Source organism: Oncorhynchus clarkii, unplaced genomic scaffold (assembly GCF_045791955.1).
Source record: "Oncorhynchus clarkii lewisi isolate Uvic-CL-2024 unplaced genomic scaffold, UVic_Ocla_1.0 unplaced_contig_7509_pilon_pilon, whole genome shotgun sequence".
NCBI classification, from domain to species: Eukaryota; Metazoa; Chordata; class Actinopteri; order Salmoniformes; family Salmonidae; genus Oncorhynchus; species Oncorhynchus clarkii.
Genome location: NW_027261013.1, coordinates 241499 through 268748, shown reverse-complemented (window position 1 = coordinate 268748; position 27250 = coordinate 241499). Strand labels below are relative to the sequence as shown.

The 27250-nt window shown below is 40.8% G+C and overlaps 1 protein-coding gene across 1 annotated transcript; it reads left to right on the top strand.

Moving 5' to 3' along the window:
* Positions 1 to 415: 415 nt before the first annotated feature.
* On the top strand, positions 416 to 25400 carry LOC139403207 (transmembrane protein 81-like). Its single transcript, XM_071146920.1, has 6 exons — positions 416 to 709; positions 2808 to 2987; positions 3184 to 3270; positions 3583 to 3766; positions 4708 to 4777; positions 25277 to 25400. Exons 1-6 carry the CDS (start codon positions 416 to 418, stop codon positions 25398 to 25400), a joined length of 939 nt encoding a protein of 312 aa, XP_071003021.1.
* Positions 25401 to 27250: the final 1850 nt, after the last annotated feature.

The following is a 27250-nucleotide window of genomic DNA, read 5'->3' as shown; positions in this document are numbered from 1 at the left end:
TGGAATTAACAGGTAACATCAACAAGGCATAATAGCTGGATTCTGGATTCCTGGATTCACCTGGTCAGTCTGTCATGGAAAGTGAAGGTGTTCCTAGTGTTTTTCTAAACTCATTGTTTTAGAGATGTTCTGACCCATCTGTCATGTTATTACAGGTTATGAACACTAGGTGGCAGACAAACACCCTGCAACTACTCTCACTGTGATGCTTTTGATTTTCTTCCCATTCAAAGTTCCAGAACTTCCATGATGTTGTGATGTCACAATAATGTAATGGATTATAACCCGTTCCATTCTAGAATTTTGGATGAATCATTAATTGAAATAGATAACTTTAAAATAACAGCATCTTCCCTTATTCACTCCACACACCGCAGTAATTTATAGAGACAGATACAGACACAGAGACACAAAGATGGGGAGTTGGGGTCTGTGTCTGTCCATGTCAATCTCCCTCGTCTCCTGGTCCTTCCTCCTCCTCTGCTGCCTGTCCAGTCCTACACCTAACCCCCTGTCCCTTGCTGACCTGGAGGACTTGAATGCCGTCCCAGCAGAGGTCATCATACACAGCTCTCCCTGCAGCACCACCTGTGGTCTGGGCCTACGCACCCAGGAGCTGTGCCCACTGAGAGAGGGCCAGGTCGGGGAGGAGAAGGACTGCCATGTCCGGAAGGTCCGCTGTGTGGACTCCTGGCAGTGTGGTCTGCAGGTGAATAATCTCGCCGTAAATACATACAATTAATAATAATATCTTTGGACCACAATGGAAATAAGTCGCTGAGGTTATTGTGTTATCCTGGTATGTTGCACTGGTCTATTGTCCTGGTATATTGCACTGGTCAATTGTCCTGGTCTATTGTCCTGGTCTATTATCCTGGTCTATTATCCTGGTCTATTATCCTGGTCTATTATCCTGGTATATTGTCCTGGTCTATTATCCTGGTCTAATGTCCTGGTCTAATGTCCTGGTCTGTTATCCTGGTCTATTATCCTGGTCTAATGTCCTGGTCTATTGTGTTGTCCTGGTCTAATGTCATGGTCTATTATCCTGGTCTAATGTCCTGGTCTATTGTCCTGGTCTATTATCCTGGTATATTGTCCTGGTCTATTATCCTGGTCTATTATCCTGGTCTATTATCCTGGTCTATTGTCCTGGTCTATTATCCTGGTCTATTATCCTGGTCTATTATCCTGGTCTATTATCCTGGTCTATTATCCTGGTCTATTGTCCTGGTCTATTATCCTGGTATATTGTCCTGGTATATTGTCCTGATCTATTATCCTGGTCTATTATCCTGGTCTATTATCCTGGTCTATTATCCTGGTCTATTATCCTGGTCTATTATCCTGGTCTATTGTCCTGGTCTATTATCCTGGTATATTGTCCTGGTCTATTATCCTGGTCTAATGTCATGGTCTATTATCCTAGTCTATTGTTCTGGTCTATTGTCCTGGTCTAATGTCATGGTCTATTATCCTGGTCTATTGTTCTGGTCTATTGTCCTGGTCTGTTGTCCTGGTCTATTGTCCTGGTCTATTATCCTGGTCTATTATCCTGGTCTATTATCCTGGTCTATTATCATGGTTTATTATCCTGGTATATTATCCTGGTCTATTATCCTGGTATATTGTCCTAGTCTATTATCCTGGTCTATTATCCTGGTCTATTATCCTGGTCTATTATCCTGGTATATTGTCCTAGTCTATTATCCTGGTCTATTATCCTGGTCTATTATCCTGGTCTATTATCCTGGTCTATTATCCTGGTCTATTATCCTGGTCTAATGTCCTGGTCTATTATCCTGGTCTATTATCCTGGTATATTATCCTGGTCTATTATCCTGGTATATTGTCCTAGTCTATTATCCTGGTCTATTATCCTGGTCTATTATCCTGGTCTATTATCCTGGTATATTGTCCTAGTCTATTATCCTGGTCTATTGTTCTGGTCTATTATCCTGGTATATTGTCCTGGTCTATTATCCTGGTCTGTTATCCTGGTCTATTATCCTGGTCTGTTATCCTGGTATATTGTCCTAGTCTATTATCCTGGTCTATTGTTCTGGTCTATTATCCTGGTATATTGTCCTGGTCTATTATCCTGGTCTGTTATCCTGGTCTATTATCCTGGTCTAATGTCCTGGTCTATTGTGTTGTCCTGGTCTATTATCCTGGTCTATTATCCTGGTCTATTGTCCTGGTCTATTGTCCTGGTCTATTGCCCTGGTCTATTATCCTGGTCTAATGTCCTGGTCTAATGTCCTGGTCTGTTATCCTGGTCTATTATCCTGGTCTAATGTCCTGGTCTATTGTGTTGTCCTGGTCTAATGTCATGGTCTATTATCCTGGTCTGTTGTCCTGGTCTATTGTCCTGGTCTATTATCCTGGTCTATTATCCTGGTCTATTATCCTGGTATATTATCCTGGTCTATTATCCTGGTCTATTATCCTGGTTTATTATCCTGGTCTATTATCCTGGTCTATTATCATGGTATATTGTCCTGGTCTATTATCCTGGTCTATTATCCTGGTCTATTATCCTGGTCAATTGTCAAGTAATTTATTTTTGCTGTTATGTACCTCTTTTGTGACTGACAAAATCCCTTACCAATTCTTGTCCATGTAGTAGAGGTAGGAATCCCAGGTCTGACAGGAAATTTTGATGTGCAGAGATGTGGCAATTGGAGGGTTTCCGGCATTAGTATCTCCTGTGGTAGTCCCCTTGAAGTACATTTCCCCCTCCTCCTCCTCTTTCTATTCCTCCTCCTCCCCCTTCCCCCTCCTCCTCTTGTACTCCTCTTCTCCAGACTGTCACTGTGCAAGCTGGTCAGCGGTTGGAGCTGGACTGTCTGGGTGAGGTGATGGAGGCCATGGGTCGCTTCTCCTTCCGGGTATCGTGGCGCCACGCCCGGGGGGTGGTGACCACCGACGACTCTCTGCTGGGACGCTGGGACGCCCCCAGGTTAGACCGGCTGGTCCTGGACCCGGTGAGAGAGCTAGGTCAACCAAGGTTAAGTCAAGAGGGTTTCTAAAAATTCCCAGAACTCTTTGCATGAATGCAGAAGAATTCTAAACGGACGGAAGCAACGATTCTAGTTAGCAACGGCGATGGTTCCGTTTATTTTGTCGAAAGCTTACTCACGTGACTAGAACATTGTCCTAACATGAATATCTTCAACCTAGGTGAGGGAGGAGGATGCTGGGACATACCGTTGTGATGTACAGGACACTGATTACCGCAGGGTCAAGAGACTCTACCTGGGGCTCAAGGTGGGAGGCATTGTATTCTATCCAGACCTGGAATAAAAAAAATACTGTTTGAAATAAATAAATAATAACTTCATCTGTGAGTATTTTGACCTACATAACCTTAGTTGAATGCATTGATTATAAGTCACTCTGGATAAGAGCCTTAGCTAAATTGAAAACAAAAGTTGATATTAAAAAATGTGATCCCTCATATTGTTATGAGCCGTCCTCCCCTCAGCTTTCATTGAACCGTTAAAATCCAGCTTGGAGACTGCCTAGAGACAAAATAAATGTGCTTATATATAATATTTTCCTTCTCTTCTTTCCATCCAGGTGCTCCCTCCTGAGGCTCTCAGACTGGACTTCCCCTCTGCTCTGGCTCGGTGGGATGATGGGGATGAGGATTCCCATGGTAACATCATCGTGGTGAAAGATGATGAGGACCTGTACGGCAGCACAGTCATTAAGGATATCGTGTTGAAAAGCCTCTGGGTCGCGGTGGCCGTCTTCTTCTTTGGTATTTTTTCATTTTATTTAACGAGGCAAGTCAAGATTAAATTATTATTTACAATGACAGCCTACACCGGCCAAATCCAGACAACGCTGGGCCAAAGAACCAGGGTGTCTGTAGTGACACCTCTAGCACTGAGATGCAGTGCCTTAGATCACTGCACCACTCGGGAGCCTATCATTTTATTGTAGCATGATGTACTACTGTACCCATAATGCTCTGTAAGCTTATAAAGTTACGATAACTTTCCCAAAATTCCCAGGTTTTCCAGAAATCCTGGTCGGAGGATTCTGGATTTCCTGTTTATTCCCTCCTGATTCTGGAAGTTTCCCAACTGCGATTTCTGGAAAAACCTGGGAATTTTGGGAAAGTTATCTGTAACCGTGTCCGTTTATTTAACCTTTAAAGAAATATCTTATTTTATTAAAGCCGAAGCTAACACTATAGTGTCCCATCTGTCTCCTTATTAATACAGGTATGTACGGGGAATACGCCCTGGCTCGTGTCTGCCTGGGCCGCCCCGATGGTCCGCCTCTCCCTAACAGAACCCCTTTCTCCATTAATACCATCACGCCACCAGCAGGTGGCACTGTTGACCCCATTTGTACTGCCGCTGATAGACACAAATAAATGGCCTGTGGGCTACTACTACCGTGCACAAACAATTCGTTGGACTATGAATGGTGTCGTTTGTGTGTGTTTGTAGAGAAAAACATTTAGTCGTGAACATTTACTCAATATAAAAGCCACTCAACATGAAACTTTAGCCTGTTTGACAACGGTTTGTAATGTCGAGAGCTCATGTTTACATGAGAATTAGTGGAGGCTGCTGAGGGGATGACGATTCATAATAATGTCTGGAATGGAATAAAATGTGTGGATTGGAGTAAATGGAATGAGGTCAAACGTGTGATGTGTTTCATTCCATTCCATTCACTCCATTCCAGACTTTATTACGAGCCGTCCTCCCCTCAGCAGCCTCCACTGGAATCTGAAGACAGACTATCAAGCTTTCAGGTACAGACAGATTTCATGAAAGGAGATGTCTGTTTTCTCAGCCCGAGAAGGGAGTTATTGCTTCCTTGAAATGTAATGGTGTGTTAAAAAAGGACAACTAGTTGTTTTCTGGGAAAGGACGAGGGATGATTTTTTTCCTGCATCATCTCACAATAACTGTAAAATGGTACAAGTACCTTCCAATTATTTCCCCCAAAAAAGCATTATCTTCTTTATAGAAATTTATTTTTAAAGGTTAGACTCGATCTAAGGAATCATAATTTCGACCTGACGAAGGTCTGTGTCATGTCAGTATGTTGTCAGTAAAAGTGGTAATTGGGAGTCGAATTTAGTGTGCTGCCCTCTGTTCATTTGAAGTACTTCCTTATCCCAACTTCTGTGTCATTTCACCCCCAAAAAATAGTGCCTTTTGCGTCCCTTTAATACTTTAAGTAGAAATTGTGCACCGGTATTGAATTTTAAAAGCCTGTTATATTTAAATGATGTGCCCTTTAATTTTAGACCACATAGAGAATTAAATAAATCCGATTTTTTTACGTGAATAATGTCTTGCTAAAGTTCCAAAATTCACGCCTTTTTACATGTCCCTGTGATAACCCTTGTGTCCCTTTATGATTTTAAACCACTTAATCCAAACATTTATCTGAACTTTCTCCATCACTGTAAAGTCCTAGTTAGTTTGTTGCTTTGACAAAGTACTGTCTGGAGACAACTATTCATTTCCTGTGATTTAGTGATTAATTTACCGTCTGTCCTTCATGTTAAGGTCAACAGTGTTACACGTGGACTGAACTCTCGTTTTAATATAGGAAATATATATATATATTTAAATTAAATAAAAAGAGAACATCTGATAGTCTCGTCATAGATTAAAAACAGGTAAACTGGTTTGACTCTTTCTGCCCATTTTCTGGTGTTGTCTTGTGGACAACTGAGTGGCTCAAGCAAAACAAGTCAACCCTGTTACCCACAGATAGTCAGGCCAGACACTTTTTATACAATTATTTTTTAAAATTTTTTTGTGAAGCTTGCATTCAATTGCCACTCCCTGTTACACAAAAAAAAGCAAGCTTTGTCACTAGGGGATTTATGGCTGATTTTAAGAAGAAATCGTCTAACGTGTAGGGTCAACCCTCTTTTTGCCATTATCGATCATAGTCTGATGTGTTCTGGCTTTACACCCCCTGCTATATTGTGGATACAGAGTTACCTGTCTAACAGAACACAGAGGGTGTTCTTTAATGGAAGACTCTCCAACATAATCAGGAATTGAGTAAAGCCAGTGTGTCTATGTATGTGGATGACTGAACACTATACACATCAGCTACTACAGCGACTGAAATGACTGCAACCCTTAACAAAGAGATGCATTTAGTTTCAGAATGGGTGGTAAAGAATATGGTAGCCCTAAATATTTCTAAAACTGAAAGCATTATATTTGGGACAAATCGTTCACTTAACCCTGAACCTCAACTAAATCGTGTAATAAATAATGTGGAAATGGAGCAAGTTGAGATGGCTAAACTGCGTGGAGTAACCCTGGATTGTAAACTGCCATGGTCAAAACATATTGTTAGCGGAAGTCTGTCAAAGGCAGGTCCTACAGCTCCTAGTTTTGTCGGAACCTTGACTACTGTTCAGTCGTGTGGTTCCACAAAGAGGGACTTAGGGAAAAGTAAAATTGGCTCAGAACAGAGCAGCACGGCTGGCCCTTGGATGTATACAGAGAGCTAACATTAATATGCATGAAAATCTCTTCTGGATCAAGGAAGAGGAGAGATGAACTTCATCACTACTTGTATTTGTGAGAGGTATTGACATGTTGAATGCACCGAGCTGTCTGTCTAAACTACTGGCACATAGCTTGGACACCCATGCATACCCCACAAGACATGTCACAAGAGGTCTCTCTTCACAGTCCCCAAGTCCAGAACAGACTATGGGAGGTGCACAGTACTACATAGCGCCATGACTACATGGAACTCTAATCCACAGTACTACATAGAGCCATGACTACATGGAACTCTATTCCACAGTACTACATAGAGCCATGACTACATGGAACTCTATTCCACAGTACTACATAGAGCCATGACTACATGGAACTCTATTCCACAGTACTACATAGAGCCATGACTACATGGAACTCTATTCCACAGTACTACATAGAGCCATGACTACATTGAACTCTATTCCACACCAGGTAACTGATGCAGCAGTAGAATCAGAATTATAAAACAGATAGAAATACACCTTATGGACTCTGAAGAGAGACAAACACAGGCACAGACATATGCATGATAACACACTCATCCACATGGGTTTTGCATTGTAGATGTGTGGTAGTAGGGTAGTCGCCTGAGGGAACACACTTTATTAATGTGTTGTGAAAAGTGTTATGAAATGTAATGTCATGTCACATTTTAAATTGTATATATCTGCCTTAACATGCACCTCCCCAGGAAGAGTAGCTGCTGCCTTGGCAGGAACCAATGAGGATCCTTAATAAACCCCAGGAAGAGTAGCTGTTGCCTTGGCAGGAACTAATAGGGATCCATAATATACCCCAGGAAGAGTAGCTGCTGCCTTGGCAGGAACTAATGAGGATCCATAATAAACCCCAGGAAGAGTAGCTGCTGCCTTGGAAAGAACTAATGAGGATCCATAATAAACCCCAGGAAGAGTAGCTGCTGCCTTGGCAGGAACTAATGGGGATCCATAATAAACCCCAGGAAGAGTAGCTGCTGCCTTGGCAGGAACTAATGGGGATCCATAATAAACCTCAGGAAGAGTAGCTGCTGCCTTGGCAGGAAACAATGAGGATCCATAATAAACCCCAGGAAGAGTAGCTGCTGCCTTGGCAAGAAACAATGAGGATCCATAATAAACCCCAGGAAGAGTAGCTGCTGCCTTGGCAGGAAACAATGAGGATCCATAATAAACCCCAGGAAGAGTAGCTGCTGCCTTGGCAGGAAACAATGAGGATCCATAATAAACCCCAGGAAGAGTAGCTGCTGCCTTGGCAGGAAAAAGTTCAATCCCCGAGCTGACAAGCTACAAATCTGTCATTCTGCTCCTGAACAGGCAGTTAACCCACTGTTCCTAGGCCGTCATTGAAAATAAGAATTTGTTCATGACCTGTTGCGACTCTAGGGGCAGTATTTTCTTATTTGGAAAAAAAACGTTCTCGTTTTAAACTGGATATTTTTTCAGGACAAGATGCTAGAATATGCCAATAATTGACAGCTTTGGATAGAAAACACTCTAACGTTTCCAAAACTGTAAAGATATTGTCTGTGAGTATAACAGAACTGATGTTGCAGGCGAAAGCCTGAGAAAAATCCAATCCGGAAGTGCCCCAGGTTTTGAAAGCGCTGCGTTCCAATGAGTCCCTATTGAACTGTGAGTTTGCAATGAACCAGCTTACGCTTTCTACGTATTCCCCAAGGTGTCTACAGCATTGTGACGTAGTTTTACGCATTTATGTTGAAGAATTGCGTAAGTGGTCACATGGTGGCTCCGAGAGAGATTCTCGTGTAAAATACAGAGGTAACCATTACTCCAATCGGTCCTAGTGAAAAACGAATTGTCCCGACGGATATATTATCGAATAGATATTAGAAAAACACCTTGAGGATGGATTATAAATAACGTTTGCCATGTGTCTGTCGATATTATGGAGCTAATTTGGAATATTTTTCGCCATTTTCTTGACTGCAATTTCCGGTCGATTTCTCAGCCAAACGTGAAGAACAAACTGAGCTATTTCGCCTACAAAAATAATATTTTGGGAAAAAATGAACTTTGGCTATCTACCTGGGAGGCTCGTGAGTGAAAACATCCGAAGATCATCAAAGGTAAACGATTTAATTTGATTGCTTTTCTGATTTGTGACAAGGTTGCCTGCTGCTAGCAAGGCATAATGTTATGCTAGGCTATCGATAAACTTACACAAATGCTTGTCTAGCTTTGACTGTAAAGCATATTTTCTAAATCTGAGATGACAGGGTGATTAACAAAAGGCTAAATAGTGTCTCAATATATTTAATTTGTGATTTTCATGAATAGGAATATTTTCTAGGGATATTTATGTCCGTTGCATAATGCTAATTATTCTCAGGCGATGATTACACTCCCGGATGCGGGATGGGGAATATCAAGAGTTAAAAGGCAGCAAATGAATGGAATGACCCGTCAAATGTTTTTCTTTCTTCTAATGAATCACCCTCACCATAAATCTCCAAGGAGATCCCAAACACAGACTTGTCCATTTCATTTTATTGAGTCCCTCTATGCAATGTTGTCTTATTGATATTCAAAACACAAATTACATTTAAATTCTTCAATGATCCCCACACTCTTTGTCTTACCTTTGCCATCTACAACTACCATTGTCTGTACTGTATATGATATTTAGGTACGGAAATTACTGCTAGCCTGCTAGCCTGATAGCTTGATAATGTGTCCCTACTAGCCCGTCAGGCCAGTGAAATGTCTTTTCAATTATCGAACGGCTCAGATTTTTTTACTTGAATGTTACCCAGGTTTGCTAGTTGAAATCACAGTCTACTAGGCCCGGGTTAGCTGGTTGAAATCACAGTCTACTAGGCCCGGGTTAGCTAGTTGAAATCACAGTCTACTAGGCCCGGGTTAGCTGGTTGAAATCACAGTCTACTAGGCCCGGGTTAGCTAGTTGAATTCACAGTCTACTAGGCCTGGGTTTGCTAGTTGAAATCACAGTCTACTAGGCCTGGGTTAGCTAGTTGAAATCACAGTCTACTAGGCCTGGGTTAGCTGGTTGAAATCAAAGTCTACTAGGCCCGGGTTAGCTAGTTGAAATTACAGTCTACTAGGCCCGGGTTAGCTAGTTGAAATCACAGTCTACTAGGCCCGGGTTAGCTAGTTGAAATCACAGTCTACTAGGCCCGGGTTTCCTAGTTGAAATCACAGTCCACTAGGCCCGGGTTAGCTAGTTGAAATCACAGTCTACTAGGCCCAGGTTAGCTAGTTGAAATCAGCCCGGGTTTGCTAGCGTACAAAATCCTTAAATCCATGATATTCAATGTACAGTGTCTTGCGAAAGTATTCGGCCCCCTTGAACTTTGCGACTTTTTGCCACATTTCAGGCTTCAAACATAAAGATATAAAACTGTATTTTTTTGTGAAGAATCAACAACAAGTGGGACACAATCATGAAGTGGAACAACATTTATTGGATATTTCAAACTTTTTTAACAAATCAAAAACTGAAAAATTGGGCGTGCAAAATTATTCAGCCCCTTTACTTTCAGTGCAGCAAACTCTCTCCAGAAGTTCAGTGAGGATCTCTGAATGATCCAATGTTGACCTAAATGACTATTGATGATAAATACAATCCACCTGTGTGTAATCAAGTCTCCGTATAAATGCACCTGCACTGTGATAGTCTCAGAGGTCCGTTAAAAGCGCAGAGAGCATCATGAAGAACATGGAACACACCAGGCAGGTCCGAGATACTGTTGTGAAGAAGTTTAAAGCCGGATTTGGATACAAAAAGATTTCCCAAGCTTTAAACATCCCAAGGAGCACTGTGCAAGCGATAATATTGAAATGGAAGGAGTATCAGACCACTGCAAATCTACCAAGACCTGGCCGTCCCTCTAAACTTTCAGCTCATACAAGGAGAAGACTGATCAGAGATGCAGCCAAGAGGCCCATGATCACTCTGGATGAACTGCAGAGATCTACAGCTGAGGTGGGAGACTCTGTCCATAGGACAACAATCAGTCGTATATTGCACAAATCTGGCCTTTATGGAAGAGTGGCAAGAAGAAAGCCATTTCTTAAAGATATCCATAAAAAGTGTAGTTTAAAGTTTGCCACAAGCCACCTGGGAGACACACCAAACATGTGGAAGAAGGTGCTCTGGTCAGATGAAACCAAAATGTAACTTTTTGGCAACAATGCAAAACGTTATGTTTGGCGTAAAAGCAACACAGCTCATCACCCTGAACACACCATCCCCACTGTCAAACATGGTGGTGGCAGCATCATGGTTTGGGCCTGCTTTTCTTCAGCAGGGACAGGGAAGATGGTTAAAATTGATGGGAAGATGGATGGAGTCAAATACAGGACCATTCTGGAAGAAAACCTGATGGAGTCTGCAAAAGACCTGAGACTGGGATGGAGATTTGTCTTCCAACAAGACAATGATCCAAAACATAAAGCAAAATCTACAACGGAATGGTTCAAAAATAAACATATCCAGGTGTTAGAATGGCCAAGTCAAAGTCCAGACCTGAATCCAATCGAGAATCTGTGGAAAGAACTGAAAACTGCTGTTCACAAATACTCTCCATCCAACCTCACTGAGCTCGAGCTGTTTTGCAAGGAGGAATGGGAAAAAATGTCAGTCTCTCGATGTGCAAAACTGATAGAGACATACCCCAAGCGACTTACAGCTGTAATCGCAGCAAAAGATGGCGCTACAAAGTATTAACTTAAGGGGGCTGAATAATTTTGCACGCCCAATTTTTCAGTTTTTGGTTTGTTAAAAAAGTTCAAGGGGGCCGAATACTTTCACAAGGCACTGTAATTTGAAGATTTTGGATACGGAAAATATCTCCATGGTGCTATTGTGAATATACTGTAGTAATAAGCTTTTCAATGATGCAGCCGTACCTCCCCAGATATTGATGCAGCCGTACTTCCACAGTTAACGATGCAGCCGTACCTCCCCAGCTATTGATGCAGCCGTACTTCCACAGTTAACGATGCAGCCATACTGCTGTTGAAATCCTCTTATAATTGACGACCGATGATCAGAGATCTATTAGTACACTGAGTGTATAATTGCACCAGGCTACCTCTGATTAAAGGGAAATATTAAGATTTGTCCAGACAGTCAGACATTGCTTCTCTGATTGTTTTGTCTCTCTCCTCACTCTGGGGTTAAATTACCCTCCTATTAAACTACAGACTTGTCATGTAGTTTAGTTTTCCCAGAGTACATCTTTTAATGAATGTCAATTACTTACAACGGTGTCCCAAATGACACTCTATTCCCTGTATACAGTAGCACACTAATGAAGTGCACTACTCTGGTTCAATGAAGTGCAATATATAGGGAATAGGGTGCCAATTCAAAAGCAGACATGGAATCCATGCTCCTGGCGAATGCTTGATTTTTCCTCATCATTAGGTTGTAATGTGTGTGTGTGTTCGTGAGTGTGTTCATGTGTGTGTGTGTGTGTGTGTGTGTGTGTGTGTGTGTGTGTGTGTCCAAGCCAACGGCACAGGAATTATGAAAAAAGTTAAATACCCCCCCCCACACACACATCACACAGACACACCAGAGTACATAGTCAAGCTGCATCTTTGGATGGAGAGAATGTTGTGGGGTTAAGAGCCTTGCTCAAGGGCCCAACGGTAGCAGATTGTTTTGTGGATATGAACCCAGTGGCCCTTCAGTCACCAGGTTAATATCAGCCTTTAGTTCTAGAGCTCAGAACACGATTCGAACAGATGACCTTTTGGCGAACGGTTCAACTTCAACTACCTACATGCTGTGCATAGATTTTAGCACTTGATCTCACCAGAAATAGTCTAGATCTGCTCTCTTCTTCTGTCTCCGCTGTGATTGGTCAAGTTCTGCTCTCTTCTTCTGTCTCTGCTGTGATTGGTCAAATTCTGCTCTCCTGTCTCCACTGTCATGACGTTGGCCTGTGGGTAAGGTTTATGACCCCATAAATACCTTTCTCCCTTCCCTCTCTCTTGACTCTAAAGAGGCACTCCTGAAGAGCCTTTGCTAAACATAGAGAGTCTGGGAACATCAAACAAGTGGGGGGAAACGAACCATATTTCGGTAATAGAACCCGTTGACTATATGCATTGGTACTTAATGAATATGATGTCAGTTCGGTTGTCATCTGAGACATTATGACTGATGACAGGAAGACATAAACTGTATCTGGGAAAGTCTACACATTCTAGTTATCAGATTCACATGGAATTGTTGTGCAAGTCAAATGTTTAAATAAAACTATTTGTGAAAAGATTAAATGTAATTTTGGCTTCCAAATGAGAGATTTGGGTTTTCATAAGGTTAGGGCTCTGCTCAATCAGTGGCCCGCCCCTATGAAGAGACATGGGCTGTAAACTATGAAACACACCCTTCTCTCCCTACACAATTTTAGCCCTTGACGAAAATGTAACCTCCTGTTCCGAGGACGATAGGACGACGGTCCAAACGTTGAAATGTCAACTACAGAACTAAGCCAACTTCAGCGTATCCCGTTCTCCGCCAGAGACACTCTTCAAAGCATAAGCCCTTTCGGAAAAGCTGACCACGACTCCATTTTGTTGATCCCTGCCTACAGACAGAAACTAAAACAAGAGGCTCCCACGCTGAGGTCTGTCCAACGCTGGTCCGACCAAGCTGACTCCACACTCCAAGACTGCTTCCATCACGTGGACTGGGATATGTTTCGTATTGCGTCAGATAACAATATTGACGAATACGCTGATTCGGTGTGCGAGTTCATTAGAACGTGCGTTGAAGATGTCGTTCCCATAGCAACGATTAAAACATTCCCTAACCAGAAACCGTGGATTGATGGCAGCATTCGCGTGAAACTGAAAGCGCGAACCACTGCTTTTAATCAGGGCAAGGTGTCTGGTAACATGACCGAATACAAACAGTGCAGCTATTCCCTCCGCAAGGCTATCAAACAAGCTAAGCGTCAGTACAGAGACAAAGTAGAATCTCAATTCAACGGCTCAGACACAAGAGGCATGTGGCAGGGTCTACAGTCAATCACGGACTACAAGAAGAAATCCAGCCCAGTCACGGACCAGGATGTCTTGCTCCCAGGCAGACTAAATAACTTTTTTGCCCACTTTGAGGACAATACAGTGCCACTGACACGGCCTGCAACGAAAACATGCGGTCTCTCCTTCACTGCAGCCGAGGTGAGTAAGACATTTAAACGTGTTAACCCTCGCAAGGCTGCAGGCCCAGACGGCATCCCCAGCCGCGCCCTCAGAGCATGCGCAGACCAGCTGGCCGGTGTGTTTACGGACATATTCAATCAATCCCTATACCAGTCTGCTGTTCCCACATGCTTCAAGAGGGCCACCATTGTTCCTGTTCCCAAGAAAGCTAAAGGAACTGAGCTAAACGACTACCGCCCCGTAGCACTCACTTCCGTCATCATGAAGTGCTTTGAGAGACTAGTCAAGGACCATATCACCTCCGCCCTACCTGACACCCTAGACCCACTCCAATTTGCTTACCGCCCAAATAGGTCCACAGACGATGCAATCTCAACCACACTGCACACTGCCCTAACCCATCTGGACAAGAGGAATACCTATGTGAGAATGCTGTTCATCGACTACAGCTCGGCATTCAACACCATAGTACCCTCCAAGCTCGTAATCAAGCTCGAGACCCTGGGTCTCGACCCCGCCCTGTGCAACTGGGTACTGGACTTCCTGACGGGCCGCCCCCCAGGTGGTGAGGGTAGGCAACAACATCTCCTCCCCGCTGATCCTCAACACTGGGGCCCCACAAGGGTGCGTTCTGAGCCCTCTCCTGTACTCCCTGTTCACCCACGACTGCGTGGCCACGCACGCCTCTAACTCAATCATCAAGTTTGCGGACGACACAACAGTGGTAGGCTTGATTACCAACAACGACGAGACGGCCTACAGGGAGGAGGTGAGGGCCCTCAGAGTGTGGTGTCAGGAAAATAACCTCACACTCAACGTCAACAAAACTAAGGAGATGATTGTGGACTTCAGGAAACAGCAGAGGGAACACCCCCCTATCCACATCGATTACGACAGAGTAGCTGCCAACAACCCGATAGAGACATAGTTTCTCCCTTTGTCCCTGAGTCTTCCCACTCTTTCACTCAAACCCAACCCCCATTCTTTGTGTAACCAGCTGTCATATCTGTTCCGTCCCAGGGACGTTTTCCTTTATGACATAATTTGCAATCAAGGTATGTTTCATTCTGTGGATATGTAATTCTGTGTGATTAGTTAGGTATTTAGTAAATAAATAATTAAACCATTTTGCATTGCTGATTCAATTTGTTAGCCAGGGTTCGTGAAGATAACCAAGAATTTACAACTTTCAGATGAGACTGAAATAAGGTGACGATTAATATTGACTGCTATTAACCTCTTTGATCTCTAGGGGCGCTATTTCATTTTTGGATAAAAAACGTTCCCGTTTTAAGCGCGATATTTTGTCACGAAAAGATGCTCGACTATGCATATTCTTGGCAGTTTTTGAAAGAAAACACTCTGAAGTTTCAGAATCTGCAAAGATATTGTCTGTAAGTGCCCCAGAACTCATTCTACAGGCGAAACCAAGATGATGCGTCAACCAGGAAATGAGCAGAATCTCTGAAGCTCTGTTTTCCATTGTCTCCTTATATGGCTGTGATTGCGCAAGGAATGAGCCTACACTTTCTGTCGTTCCCCCAAGGTGTTAGCAGCATTGTGACGCATTTGTAGGCATATCATTGGAAGATTGACCATAAGAGACTACATTTTCCAAGTTTCCGCCTGGTGTCCTGCGTGGAATTCGGTGCGCAAACGCCAGCTGCTTGTACTTTTCCATTTGATTGAGTGGAGAAACCATGCTTCCACGAACGATATATCATTGAAGAGATATGTGAAAAACACCTTGAGGATTGATTCTAAACAACGTTTGCCATGTTTTCAGTCGACATTATGGAGTTAATTTGGAAAAAAGTTTGCGTTTTGAGGACTGAATTTTCGTTTTTTTTTTGGTAGCCAAATGTGATGTGCAGAACGGAGCTATTTCTAATACACAAAGAATCTTTTTGGGAAAAACTGAGCATCTGCTATCTAACTGAGTCTCCTCATTGAAAACATCCGAAGTTCTTCAAAGGTAAATGATTTTATTTGAAGGCTTTTATGTTTTTGTTGAAATCTTGCATGCTGGATGCTAACGCTAATGCTAACGCTAAATGCTACGCTAGCTAGCCACTTTTACACAAATGATTGTTTTTCTATGGTTGAGAAGCATATTTTGAAAATCTGAGATGACAGTGTTGTTTACAAAATGCCAAGCTTGAGAGATGGCATATTTATTTCATTTCATTTGCGATTTTCATGAATAGTTAATGTTGCGTTATGGTAATGAGCTTAGGTATGTAAATAGAATCCCGGATCCGGGTTTGGTAGACGCAACAAGTTAATGTAAAATATTACTAGGTCTTTAAGAGTTTATTCAGAAGATTACAGCTCTATAAATACTCTTTCGTGGTGCCCCGACTTTCTAGTTAATTACATTTACATGATTACCTCAATCAGGTAATATTAATTACAGAGAAAGGATTTTATAGAATAGCATGTCATCTAATTTAATCCGGCATAGCCAAAAACACGACACCACTGAGATGACATGCTGCTCTAACTGGACAGAGCTCTACATTGCCTTGACATGAGACGATTAAAGGTTAAAGAACACAACTTTTAGATTTTAATTGTGCCATTCATTTCGTTGACGTGAAGGTTGTGGGCATCATTAACACAATAACTTCAGAGAGTTTCAGATGCAGAGATAGAAGTGTGTGTGTGTGTTTGTGTGTGTGTGTGTGTGTGTGTGTGTGTGTGTGTGTGTGTGTAGAGAAGCTCATTACATTAGCGTGGGAGAAGAAAGAGTGTCTTAGAAACTCCTTGTCTTCAGGTACTCTCCATGGTAACCCAACTAATGACCAAAGTATTTTATCTCTTTAATGCCAATTATATTTAAATGGAAATCGTGTCAAAAACTATAGTAGATAAAGTTCGGAAAGTAGTCAGACAAGGGGTCCCCTTTTCCACATTTTTAATGTTGCATTGTTATGCTTTATTCTAAAATTGATAAAAATACATTTTCTTCATCCTCAATCAACACACAATACGCCCAATAACGATAAACAAGTTTTTATTCATTTTTGCAAATCTATTAAAAATGTGTATCGCATTTACATAAGTATATAGACCCTTTGCTATGAGACTCGAAATTGAGCTCAGGTGCATTCTGTTTCCATTTATCATCCTTGAGATGTTTCTACAACTTTTTGGAGTCGAACTGTAAATTAAATTGTTTGGAACTGATTTGGAAAGGCACATACCTGTCTATATAAGGTCTCACAGTTGACAGTGCATGTCAGAGAAAAACAAGCCATGAGGTCAAAGGAATTGCCATTAGAGCTGAGAGACAGGATTGTGTCGAGGCACAGATCTGTGGAATGGTATCCAAAAATGTCTACAGACAGTGGCCAGACAGAAGCCACTCCTCAGTAAAAAGCACCTGACAGCCCGCTTGGAGTTTACCCAAAAGGCACCTAAAGGACAAAGTATGTCTAACTAACGATAGATTTTTCTAACATTTATTTATTTCTGTACTTAAATACAGAGGTTTAGGACAGCTTTGTAATGGATACGCTGAACGAGTGGAACTTCGCCTCATTGATTCTAAAGTTTGAAAATAAGTACAACTGAGAAATAGATTGTTTAAAGTGGGGACAGCATTTTGGAGGAAGAAAACACAGACTTTTATTGACCCTGTGTAAAACAGCAGGTCTTCCATCTTGTGATAACCATTAGTACAACCTTAGCAGAAACTTGAAAGACTTAACTTCACTAGAGCCTTATAGAACCATACAGCCACTTTGGGACTAGACATAATAAATGTACAGCTACCATACAAATCAAAATACAAACTGTAGTTGGTCTAGGGTGGCCGGTAAGGTGTTGGTGATATGATCCTTGAACTAGCCTCTGAAAGCATTTCATGATGACAGAAGTGAGTGCTACGGGGCGGTAGTCATTTAGTTCAGTTATCTTTGCCTTCTTGGGTACAGAAACAATGGTGGACATCATGAGGTACAGTGCCTTGCGAAAGTATTCGGCCCCCTTGAACTTTGCGACCTTTTGCCACATTTCAGGCTTCAAACATAAAGATATAAAACTGTATTTTTTTTGTGAAGAATCAACAACAAGTGGGACACAATCATGAAGTGGAACGACATTTATTGGATATTTAAAACTTTTTTAACAAGTCAAAAACTGAAAAATTGGGCGTGCAAAATTATTCAGCCCCTTTACTTTCAGTGCAGCAAACTCTCTCCAGAAGTTCAGTGAGGATCTCTGAATGATCCAATGTTGACCTAAATGACTAATGATGATAAATACAATCCACCTGTGTGTAATCAAGTCTCCGTATAAATGCACCTGCAATGTGATAGTCTCAGAGGTCCGTTAAAAGCGCAGAGAGCATCATGAAGAACAAGGAACACACCAGGCAGGTCCGAGATACTGTTGTGAAGAAGTTTAAAGCCGGATTTGGATACAAAAATATTTCCCAAGCTTTAAACATCCCAAGGAGCACTGTGCAAGCGATAATATTGAAATGGAAGGAGTATCAGACCACTGCAAATCTACCAAGACCTGGCCGTCCCTCTAAACATTCAGCTCATACAAGGAAAAGACTGATCAGAGATGCAGCCAAGAGGCCCATGATCACTCTGGATGAACTGCAGAGATCTACAGCTGAGGTGGGAGACTCTGTCCATAGGACAACAATCAGTCATATATTGCACAAATCTGGCCTTTATGGAAGAGTGGCAAGAAGAAAGCCATTTCTTAAAGATATCCATAAAAAGTGTTGTTTAAAGTTTGCCACAAGCCACCTGGGAGACACACCAAACATGTGGAAGAAGGTGCTCTGGTCAGATGAAACCAAAATTGAACTTTTTGGCAACAATGCAAAACGTTATGTTTGGCGTAAAAGCAACACAGCTGAACACACCATCCCCACTGTCAAACATGGTGGTGGCAGCATCATGGTTTGGGCCTGCTTTTCTTCAGCAGGGACAGGGAAGATGGTTAAAATTGATGGGAAGATGGATGGAGCCAAATACAGGACCATTCTGGAAGAAATCCTGATGGAGTCTGCAAAAGACCTGAGACTGGGACGGAGATTTGTCTTCCAACAAGACAATGATCCAAAACATAAAGCAAAATCTACAATGGAATGGTTCAAAAATAAACATATCCAGGTGTTAGAATGGCCAAGTCAAAGTCCAGACCTGAATCCAATCGAGAATCTGTGGAAAGAACTGAAAACTGCTGTTCACAAATGCTCTCCATCCAACCTCACTGAGCTCGAGCTGTTTTGCAAGGAGGAAAGGGAAAAAATTTCAGTCTCTCGATGTGCAAAACTGATAGAGACATACCCCAAGCGACTTACAGCTGTGATCGCAGCAAAAGGTGGCGCTACAAAGTATTAACTTAAGGGGGCTGAATAATTTTGCACGCCCAATTTTTCAGTTTTTGATTTGTTAAAAAAATTTGAAATATCCAATAAATGTCGTTCCACTTCATGATTGTGTCCCACTTGTTGATTCTTCACAAAAAAAATACAGTTTTATATCTTTATGTTTGAAGCCTGAAATGTGGCAAAAGGTCGCAAAGTTCAAGGGGGCCGAATACTTTCGCAAGGCACTGTATATAGGGACAACAGACTGGGATAGGGAGAGCGGTTAAATATGTCGGTAAACACACCACCCACCTGGTCTGCGCATGCTCTGAGGACGCGGCTAGAGATGCCGTCTGGGCCAGCAGCCTTGAATGGTTCTCGTACGTCCTGTTTGAGTGTCTGCCTATATGCCGGGACAAGCAAGATGACGTCGTGGTCGGATTTACCGAAGGGAGGGCGGGGGAGGGCTTTGGATGCATTGTGGAAGTCAGAGTAGGTCGAGAGAATTCCAGTAGATAGTATGGCCTTCATTTTACCATACTTTCTTTATTGGTCATTTGCATAGATATTCTGTCACAGTGACCAACCTGACACACAACGCAGGCTTGGAGCAGCTCACAGGCACTTAGGGTAAAGTGCCTTGGTCAAGGGCACAACAGCAGTAGGTAGTATACAGAGATAGTGTAGCTAGTAACCATTTAGCTGCCGGACAGTTTTCTATGCAGACAGCTAGGGGTTGAGGACAGTAATACTACTTCGAGAGTTAGGTTAATTGATTAATTGCAATTGACTTGCCATATTAGGCATTACTCGATTGCTAACTTTTAAAATGCCAAAATAATGTTTTCAGTGTCCTCATTTTGCTTTTGTTTTATGTTTTCTGATTGTTTTCATGCAACAAGCTTTGGACAAAGGACATCCACAGGGCCGCCATCTCCAAAGTTCACACAAAAAAGGGCAACAGTTCTGAACTGGGTTTGATTTAGTTTCTGGTTTATTAATTATTCAAATGTTGTTAATTATCTTTTAAACTTCCATTGGTTGAAATCTATTGCTCAGTTATCACTTGGCTCATGTAAATAATTATGCAATTGCCACTTTAAACATCTTATCAACATCCCCATAGTGTTCACATTTCTCTCATGTAAATGTTGTAGTTACATTAAAAGATTAAATAAACAATTTATTTATCCAGTCTTTGCTCTTTTCTTCTGATTTCAAGTTGTATTTTTTTTAAAAATCTGTTAAGTAATTGAATACATGTTTAGTATATTAACGACATTCAGTGTTTCCTCTTTTTTTCTATGAGAAGTAAGTTCATTTCAAGTTATTGTGAATTTGTTTATGTAAATGAAACATTTCAATGATGTTAACACTCAGTAACTAAAATCTGATCTAATTTGCAGCAAATTTCCAGCAACAATAGAATGTTTGCAACAAGTTTCCCAGAATTGTTTGCCACAAGTTCAAATTTACCTCAACAGTTTGCCACAAAATACATTTGCAAGTGAAAATGTGTATTATTTCTCTTTTCTTTTTTTTTTAGATTGTTGTGAAGGGCCCATAAGTAATAATTTAAGTAATAATTTAAGTAATAATTTAAGTAATCATTTTACTGTACCGGTTGTTCATGAAGCAGGTGACAAATAAAATACCATTTGATTTTTATCAAAGTTATGGATATGCATCAGTGAATATGCATCAATGAATATGCATCAATGAATATGCATCAATGAATATGCATCAATGGATATGCATCAATGAATATGCATCAATGAATATGCATCAATGAATATGCATCAATGAAAATGCACCAATGAATATGCATCAATGAATATGCATCAATGAATATGCATCAATGAATATGCATCAATGAATATGCATCAATGGATATGCATCAATGAATATGCATCAATGGATATGCATCAATGAATATGCATCAATGGATATGCATCAATGGACATGCATCAATGGATATGCATCAATGAATATGCATCAATGGATATGCATCAATGGATATGCATCAATGGATATGCATCAATGGATATGCATCAATGGATATGCATCAATGGACATGCATCAATGGATATGCATCAATGGATATGCATCAATGGATATGCATCAATGGATATGCATCAATGAATATGCATCAATGGATATGCATCAATGGATATGCATCAATGGATATGCATCAATGGATATGCATCAATGAACATGCATCAATGGATATGCATCAATGGATATGCATCAATGGATATGCATCAATGGATATGCATCAATGGATATGCATCAATGGATATGCATCAATGGATATGCATCAATGGACATGCATCAATGGATATGCATCAATGGATATGCATCAATGGATATGCATCAATGGATATGCATCAATGAATATGCATCAATGGATATGCATCAATGGATATGCATCAATGGATATGCATCAATGGATATGCATCAATGGATATGCATCAATGGATATGCATCAATGAATATGCATCAATGAATATGCAACAATGGATATGCATCAATGGATATGCATCAATGGATATGCATCAATGAATATGCATCAATGAATATGCATCAATGAATATGCATCAATGGATATGCATCAATGTATATGCATCAATGGATATGCATCAATGAATATGCATCAATGAATATGCACCAATGAATATGCATCAATGAATATGCATCAATGTATATGCATCAATGAATATGCATCAATGAATATGCATCAATGGATATGCATCAATGAATATGCATCAATGGATATGCATCAATGAATATGCATCAATGGATATGCATCAATGGACATGCATCAATGGATATGCATCAATGAATATGCATCAATGGATATGCATCAATGGATATGCATCAATGGATATGCATCAATGGATATGCATCAATGGATATGCATCAATGGACATGCATCAATGGATATGCATCAATGGATATGCATCAATGGATATGCATCAATGGATATGCATCAATGAATATGCATCAATGGATATGCATCAATGGATATGCATCAATGGATATGCATCAATGGATATGCATCAATGAACATGCATCAATGGATATGCATCAATGGATATGCATCAATGGATATGCATCAATGGATATGCATCAATGGATATGCATCAATGGATATGCATCAATGGATATGCATCAATGGACATGCATCAATGGATATGCATCAATGGATATGCATCAATGGATATGCATCAATGGATATGCATCAATGAATATGCATCAATGGATATGCATCAATGGATATGCATCAATGGATATGCATCAATGGATATGCATCAATGGATATGCATCAATGGATATGCATCAATGAATATGCATCAATGAATATGCAACAATGGATATGCATCAATGGATATGCATCAATGGATATGCATCAATGAATATGCATCAATGTATATGCATCAATGTATATGCATCAATGGATATGCATCAATGAATATGCATCAATGAATATGCATCAATGAATATGCATCAATGTATATGCATCAATGAATATGCATCAATGGATATGCATCAATGTATATGCATCAATGGATATGCATCAATGAATATGCATCAATGAATATGCATCAATGGATATGCATCAATGAATATGCATCAATGGATATGCATCAATGGATATGCATCAATGAATATGCATCAATGAATATGCATCAATGTATATGCATCAATGGATATGCATCAATGAATATGCATCAATGAATATGCATCAATGGATATGCATCAATGAATATGCATCAATGGATATGCATCAATGGATATGCATCAATGAATATGCATCAATGGATATGCATCAATGAATATGCATCAATGGATATGCATCAATGAATATGCATCAATGGATATGCATCAATGGATATGCATCAATGGATATGCATCAATGGATATGCATCAATGGATATGCATCAGTGAATATGCATCAATGAATATGCATCAATGAATATGCATCAATGGATATGCATCAATGGATATGCATCAATGGATATGCATCAATGGATATGCATCAATGGATATGCATCAATGGATATGCATCAATGGATATGCATCAATGGATATGCATCAATGGATATGCATCAATGAATATGCATCAATGGATATGCATCAATGGATATGCATCAATGGATATGCATCAATGGATATGCATCAATGGATATGCATCAATGGACATGCATCAATGGATATGCATCAATGGACATTTAATTTTATATAAAAGTGATCAAGTATTTTTCTTTCTATTCTACTTCGTTTTGTAATTTAGCATGCCATGTGGAACGATGCTGAGTGAGCAAATCACACATACATCTGTTAATGTGACTCAATGCTGCAGTAGTGTTTTTGATAATAAATGTTCAAAGATTCATCCACCCAGGACTCGTCCATCAACATTGAGGAATATACATGGTCAGTCACAGGCTTCATTAGGAAATGTGTTGATGACGTTGTACCCACAACAACAATCCGGACAAACCCCAACCAAAAATGAACGGAGATGTCCGTATCATACTGAGAGCCTGTACTGCAACATTCAATGTCGGCAGAACGAACCTCGATGACTCTGTGATGCATGACGAGTACAAGTCAAGCAGGTACGAGCTCCACAAATCCATTATGGACTCAAAAAGACAATACAGACTTTAAAATTGAATTGATGTTCACAACTCAGACTCACAAAACATGTGGCAAGGACTACAGACTATCATGGACTACATACTATCATGGACTACATACTATCAAGGACTACACACTATCAAGGACTACATACTATCATGGACTACATACTATCATGGACTACATACTATCAAGGACTACACACTATCAAGGACTACAGACTATCAAGGACTACATACTATCAAGGACTACAGACTATCATGGACTACAGACTATCAAGGACTACAAACACCAATACAGCTGTGTGGTGCCCACTGAAGCCTCCCTCCCAGACGAGCTTAAAATATTCTATACTCACTTCGAGGTAGATAATACCGAGCCGTCCAGGAAGACTTGCTGCTCCGGGCAACGACCAGATGCTTTTGCTCTTCAAGGCTGACGTGAGGGAAAACTCTCAAAAGAGTGAAGATATCCATTACCGCGTCCTCAAGTGAGCTGACCAGATGGAGGCCTCTTCTCAAACATCTTTAACCTGTCCCTGTCTCAGGCTGTAGTCCCTACCTACTTCAAGGAGACCACCATCGTTCCAGTACCCAAGAAAAAACAAAGGTGGCATGCTCAAATTACTATTGACTCTCACCGGTCATCATGAAGTGTTTTAAGAGGCTGGTTATGGCCCACATCAATGCCAGCATGCCAGGCCCACTGGACCCTACCGCTCCAAATACCCTACCGCTCCAACAGATCCATTGAAGAGTCCATTTCCATCGCTATTCACATGGCCCGAACACATTTGGAGAAGAGGAACACCTATGTGAGAATGTTGTTCATTGACTTCAGTTCAGCATTCAAGACTATTGTTTCCCTCAAAGGTCATCACCAAGCTCAGAACTCTGGGTCTGGACACTACCATCTCCACCTGGCACAACCAGAAGAGGACTGGCCACCCCTTATAGCCTGGTTCCTCTCTAGGTTTCTTCCTAGGTTCTGGCCTTTCTAGGGAGTTTTTACTAGCCACCGTGCTTCTACACCAACATTGCTTGCTGTTTGGGGTTTTAGGCTGGGTTTCTGTACAGCACTTTGATATATCAGCTGATGTAAGAAGGGCTATATAAATACATTTGATTTGATTTGATCCTAGACAGACCACAGGTTGTGAGGATTGGGAACAACACCTCCTCCACACTGACTCTTCATAACACAGGGGCCCCCGCCAGGGGTGTCTCATCAGCCCGCTGCTGTATTCCCTGTTCACCCACGACTGTGTGCTGTGTGGTGTTGCACTACACCAAATCCATCCAATTTCTGCTGGCGACACCGCAGTTGTACGACTGTTAACCAACAACGACAAGTCAGCCTATAGGGAGGAGTTAAGTGAACTGGTAATGTCGTGGCCAGGACAACAACCTCTTCCTCAATGTCAGCAAAACAAAGGAGTTGATTGTTTACTTCAGGAAGTAGAGGAAGGATCACACCACCATCCACATCAACGGGACTGCAGTAGAGAGAGTGAGCAGTTTTAAGTTCCTCAGCGTCCACATCACCTAGGACTTAACATGGACCAACACCTCCACCACTCTGGTCAATAGGGCGCAACAGCGTCTCTACTTCCTACGGCGGCTGAAGAAATTCAGCATGCCGCCCCAGTTCCTCTCCAAAGACTACTGCTGCACCATCAAGAGCATCCTGACCAGTTGTATCACGGCCTGGTAAGGGAATTGTTCTGTCCACAACTACACAGAGAGAGAGAGAAAGGGAGAGAGAGAGAGAGAGAGAGAGGGGGAGAGAGGGAGAGAGAGAGAGAGAGGGAGAGAGGGAGAGAGAGAGAGAGAGAGAAAGGGAGAGAGAGAGAGAGAGAGAGAGAGAAAGAGAGGGAGAGAGAGAGAGAGAGAGAGAGAGAGAGAGAGAGAGAGAGAGAGAGAGAGAGAGAGAGGGAGAGAAAGGGAGAGAGGGAGAGGGAGAGGGAGAGAGGGAGAGAGAGAGAGAGAGAGGGGGGGAGAGGGAGAGAGGGAGAGAGAGAGGTAGAGAGAGAGAGAGAGAGAGAGGGGAGAGACAGAGACAGAGAACATAGAGACCTTTGCTGGGATTGTTGGATTAATGAAGCCTCAGTTCGTTTCGATTTTACATAAATGTCCGTTGATTAAATGTAAGAATATGACGCATGACTGTCTTCAATGAGGCTTCGAAGATCAAGGCACACATTTCCATAGACAATTTATGTATTGCTCAGTTTACTCAACCATAGTTAAATAATTGCCTCTTCTAACAAAACACACATTGTTGAACAAAAAGAGTCAAATTAAATCAAGATGAAATATTATTTTTGCACAGATCTTTTTAACTATGCACACCAAGTGGTCCTGCCTTGTATGTGAGAATGGCATCGCCCACTCTTTTCACAGTGTATGCCTTTTCAGGCTTAATGTAATTACAATATGTTATGTAATGTGCCTGCCTTAATGTAATTACAATATGTTATGTAATGTGCCTGCCTTAATGTAATTACAATATGTTATGTAATGTATCTGCCTAATGTAATTACAATATGTTATGTAATGTGCCTGCCTTAATGTAATTACAATATGTTATGTAATCTACCTGCCTTAATGTAATTACAATATGTTATGTAATGTACCAGCCTTAATGTAATTACAATCTGTTATGTAATGTACCAGCCTTAATGTAATTACAATATGTTATGTAATGTACCTAGCTTAATGTAATTACAATATGTTATGTAACATAAGATGGCTATAACTATGATAAAGACCAAAATGATTGATGATTATTATTTGTGCCCTGGTCCTGTAAGAGCTCTTTGTCACTTCCCACGAGCCGGGTTGTGACAAAAACTCACACTCATTCTTTTGTTTTAATAAATATATCGTATAGTGTGTGTGCGGCAGGCTTACAATGACGGTGAAAAACAACAACATTTGAAGTGCTCTGACCATGGTGCTAGAGGGGGTACAGCTGGAGGCTGAATGGTTGAAGGGGTATGGGCCTATAAAAACACGTGGAAGAAGCCTATGTTCTATGTATGTGTTGTTAGCACCATAGCAGGGCTAGTAAAGTACATGTTTCATTGCAAAGTCTCACAGGTACAATGTTTCAACTGCACCCATTCACAACATTATATTAACTCATTCACATCATTATATTAACTCATTCACGTATTTATATGAACTAATTCACAACATTATATTAACTCATGTACATATTTATATTATAACTCATTCACAACATTATATTAACTCATTCACAACATTATATTAACTCATTCACATAATTATATTAACTCATTCACATAATTATATTAACTCATTCACAAAATTATATTAACTCATTCACATAATTATATTAACTCATTCACATAATTATATTAACTCATTCACAAAATTATATTAACTCATTCACATAATTATATTAACTCATTCACAACATTATATTAACTCATTCACATAATTATATTAACTCATTCACAACATTATATTAACTCATTCACAACATTATATTAACTCATTCACATAATTATATTAACTCATTCACATAATTATATTAAC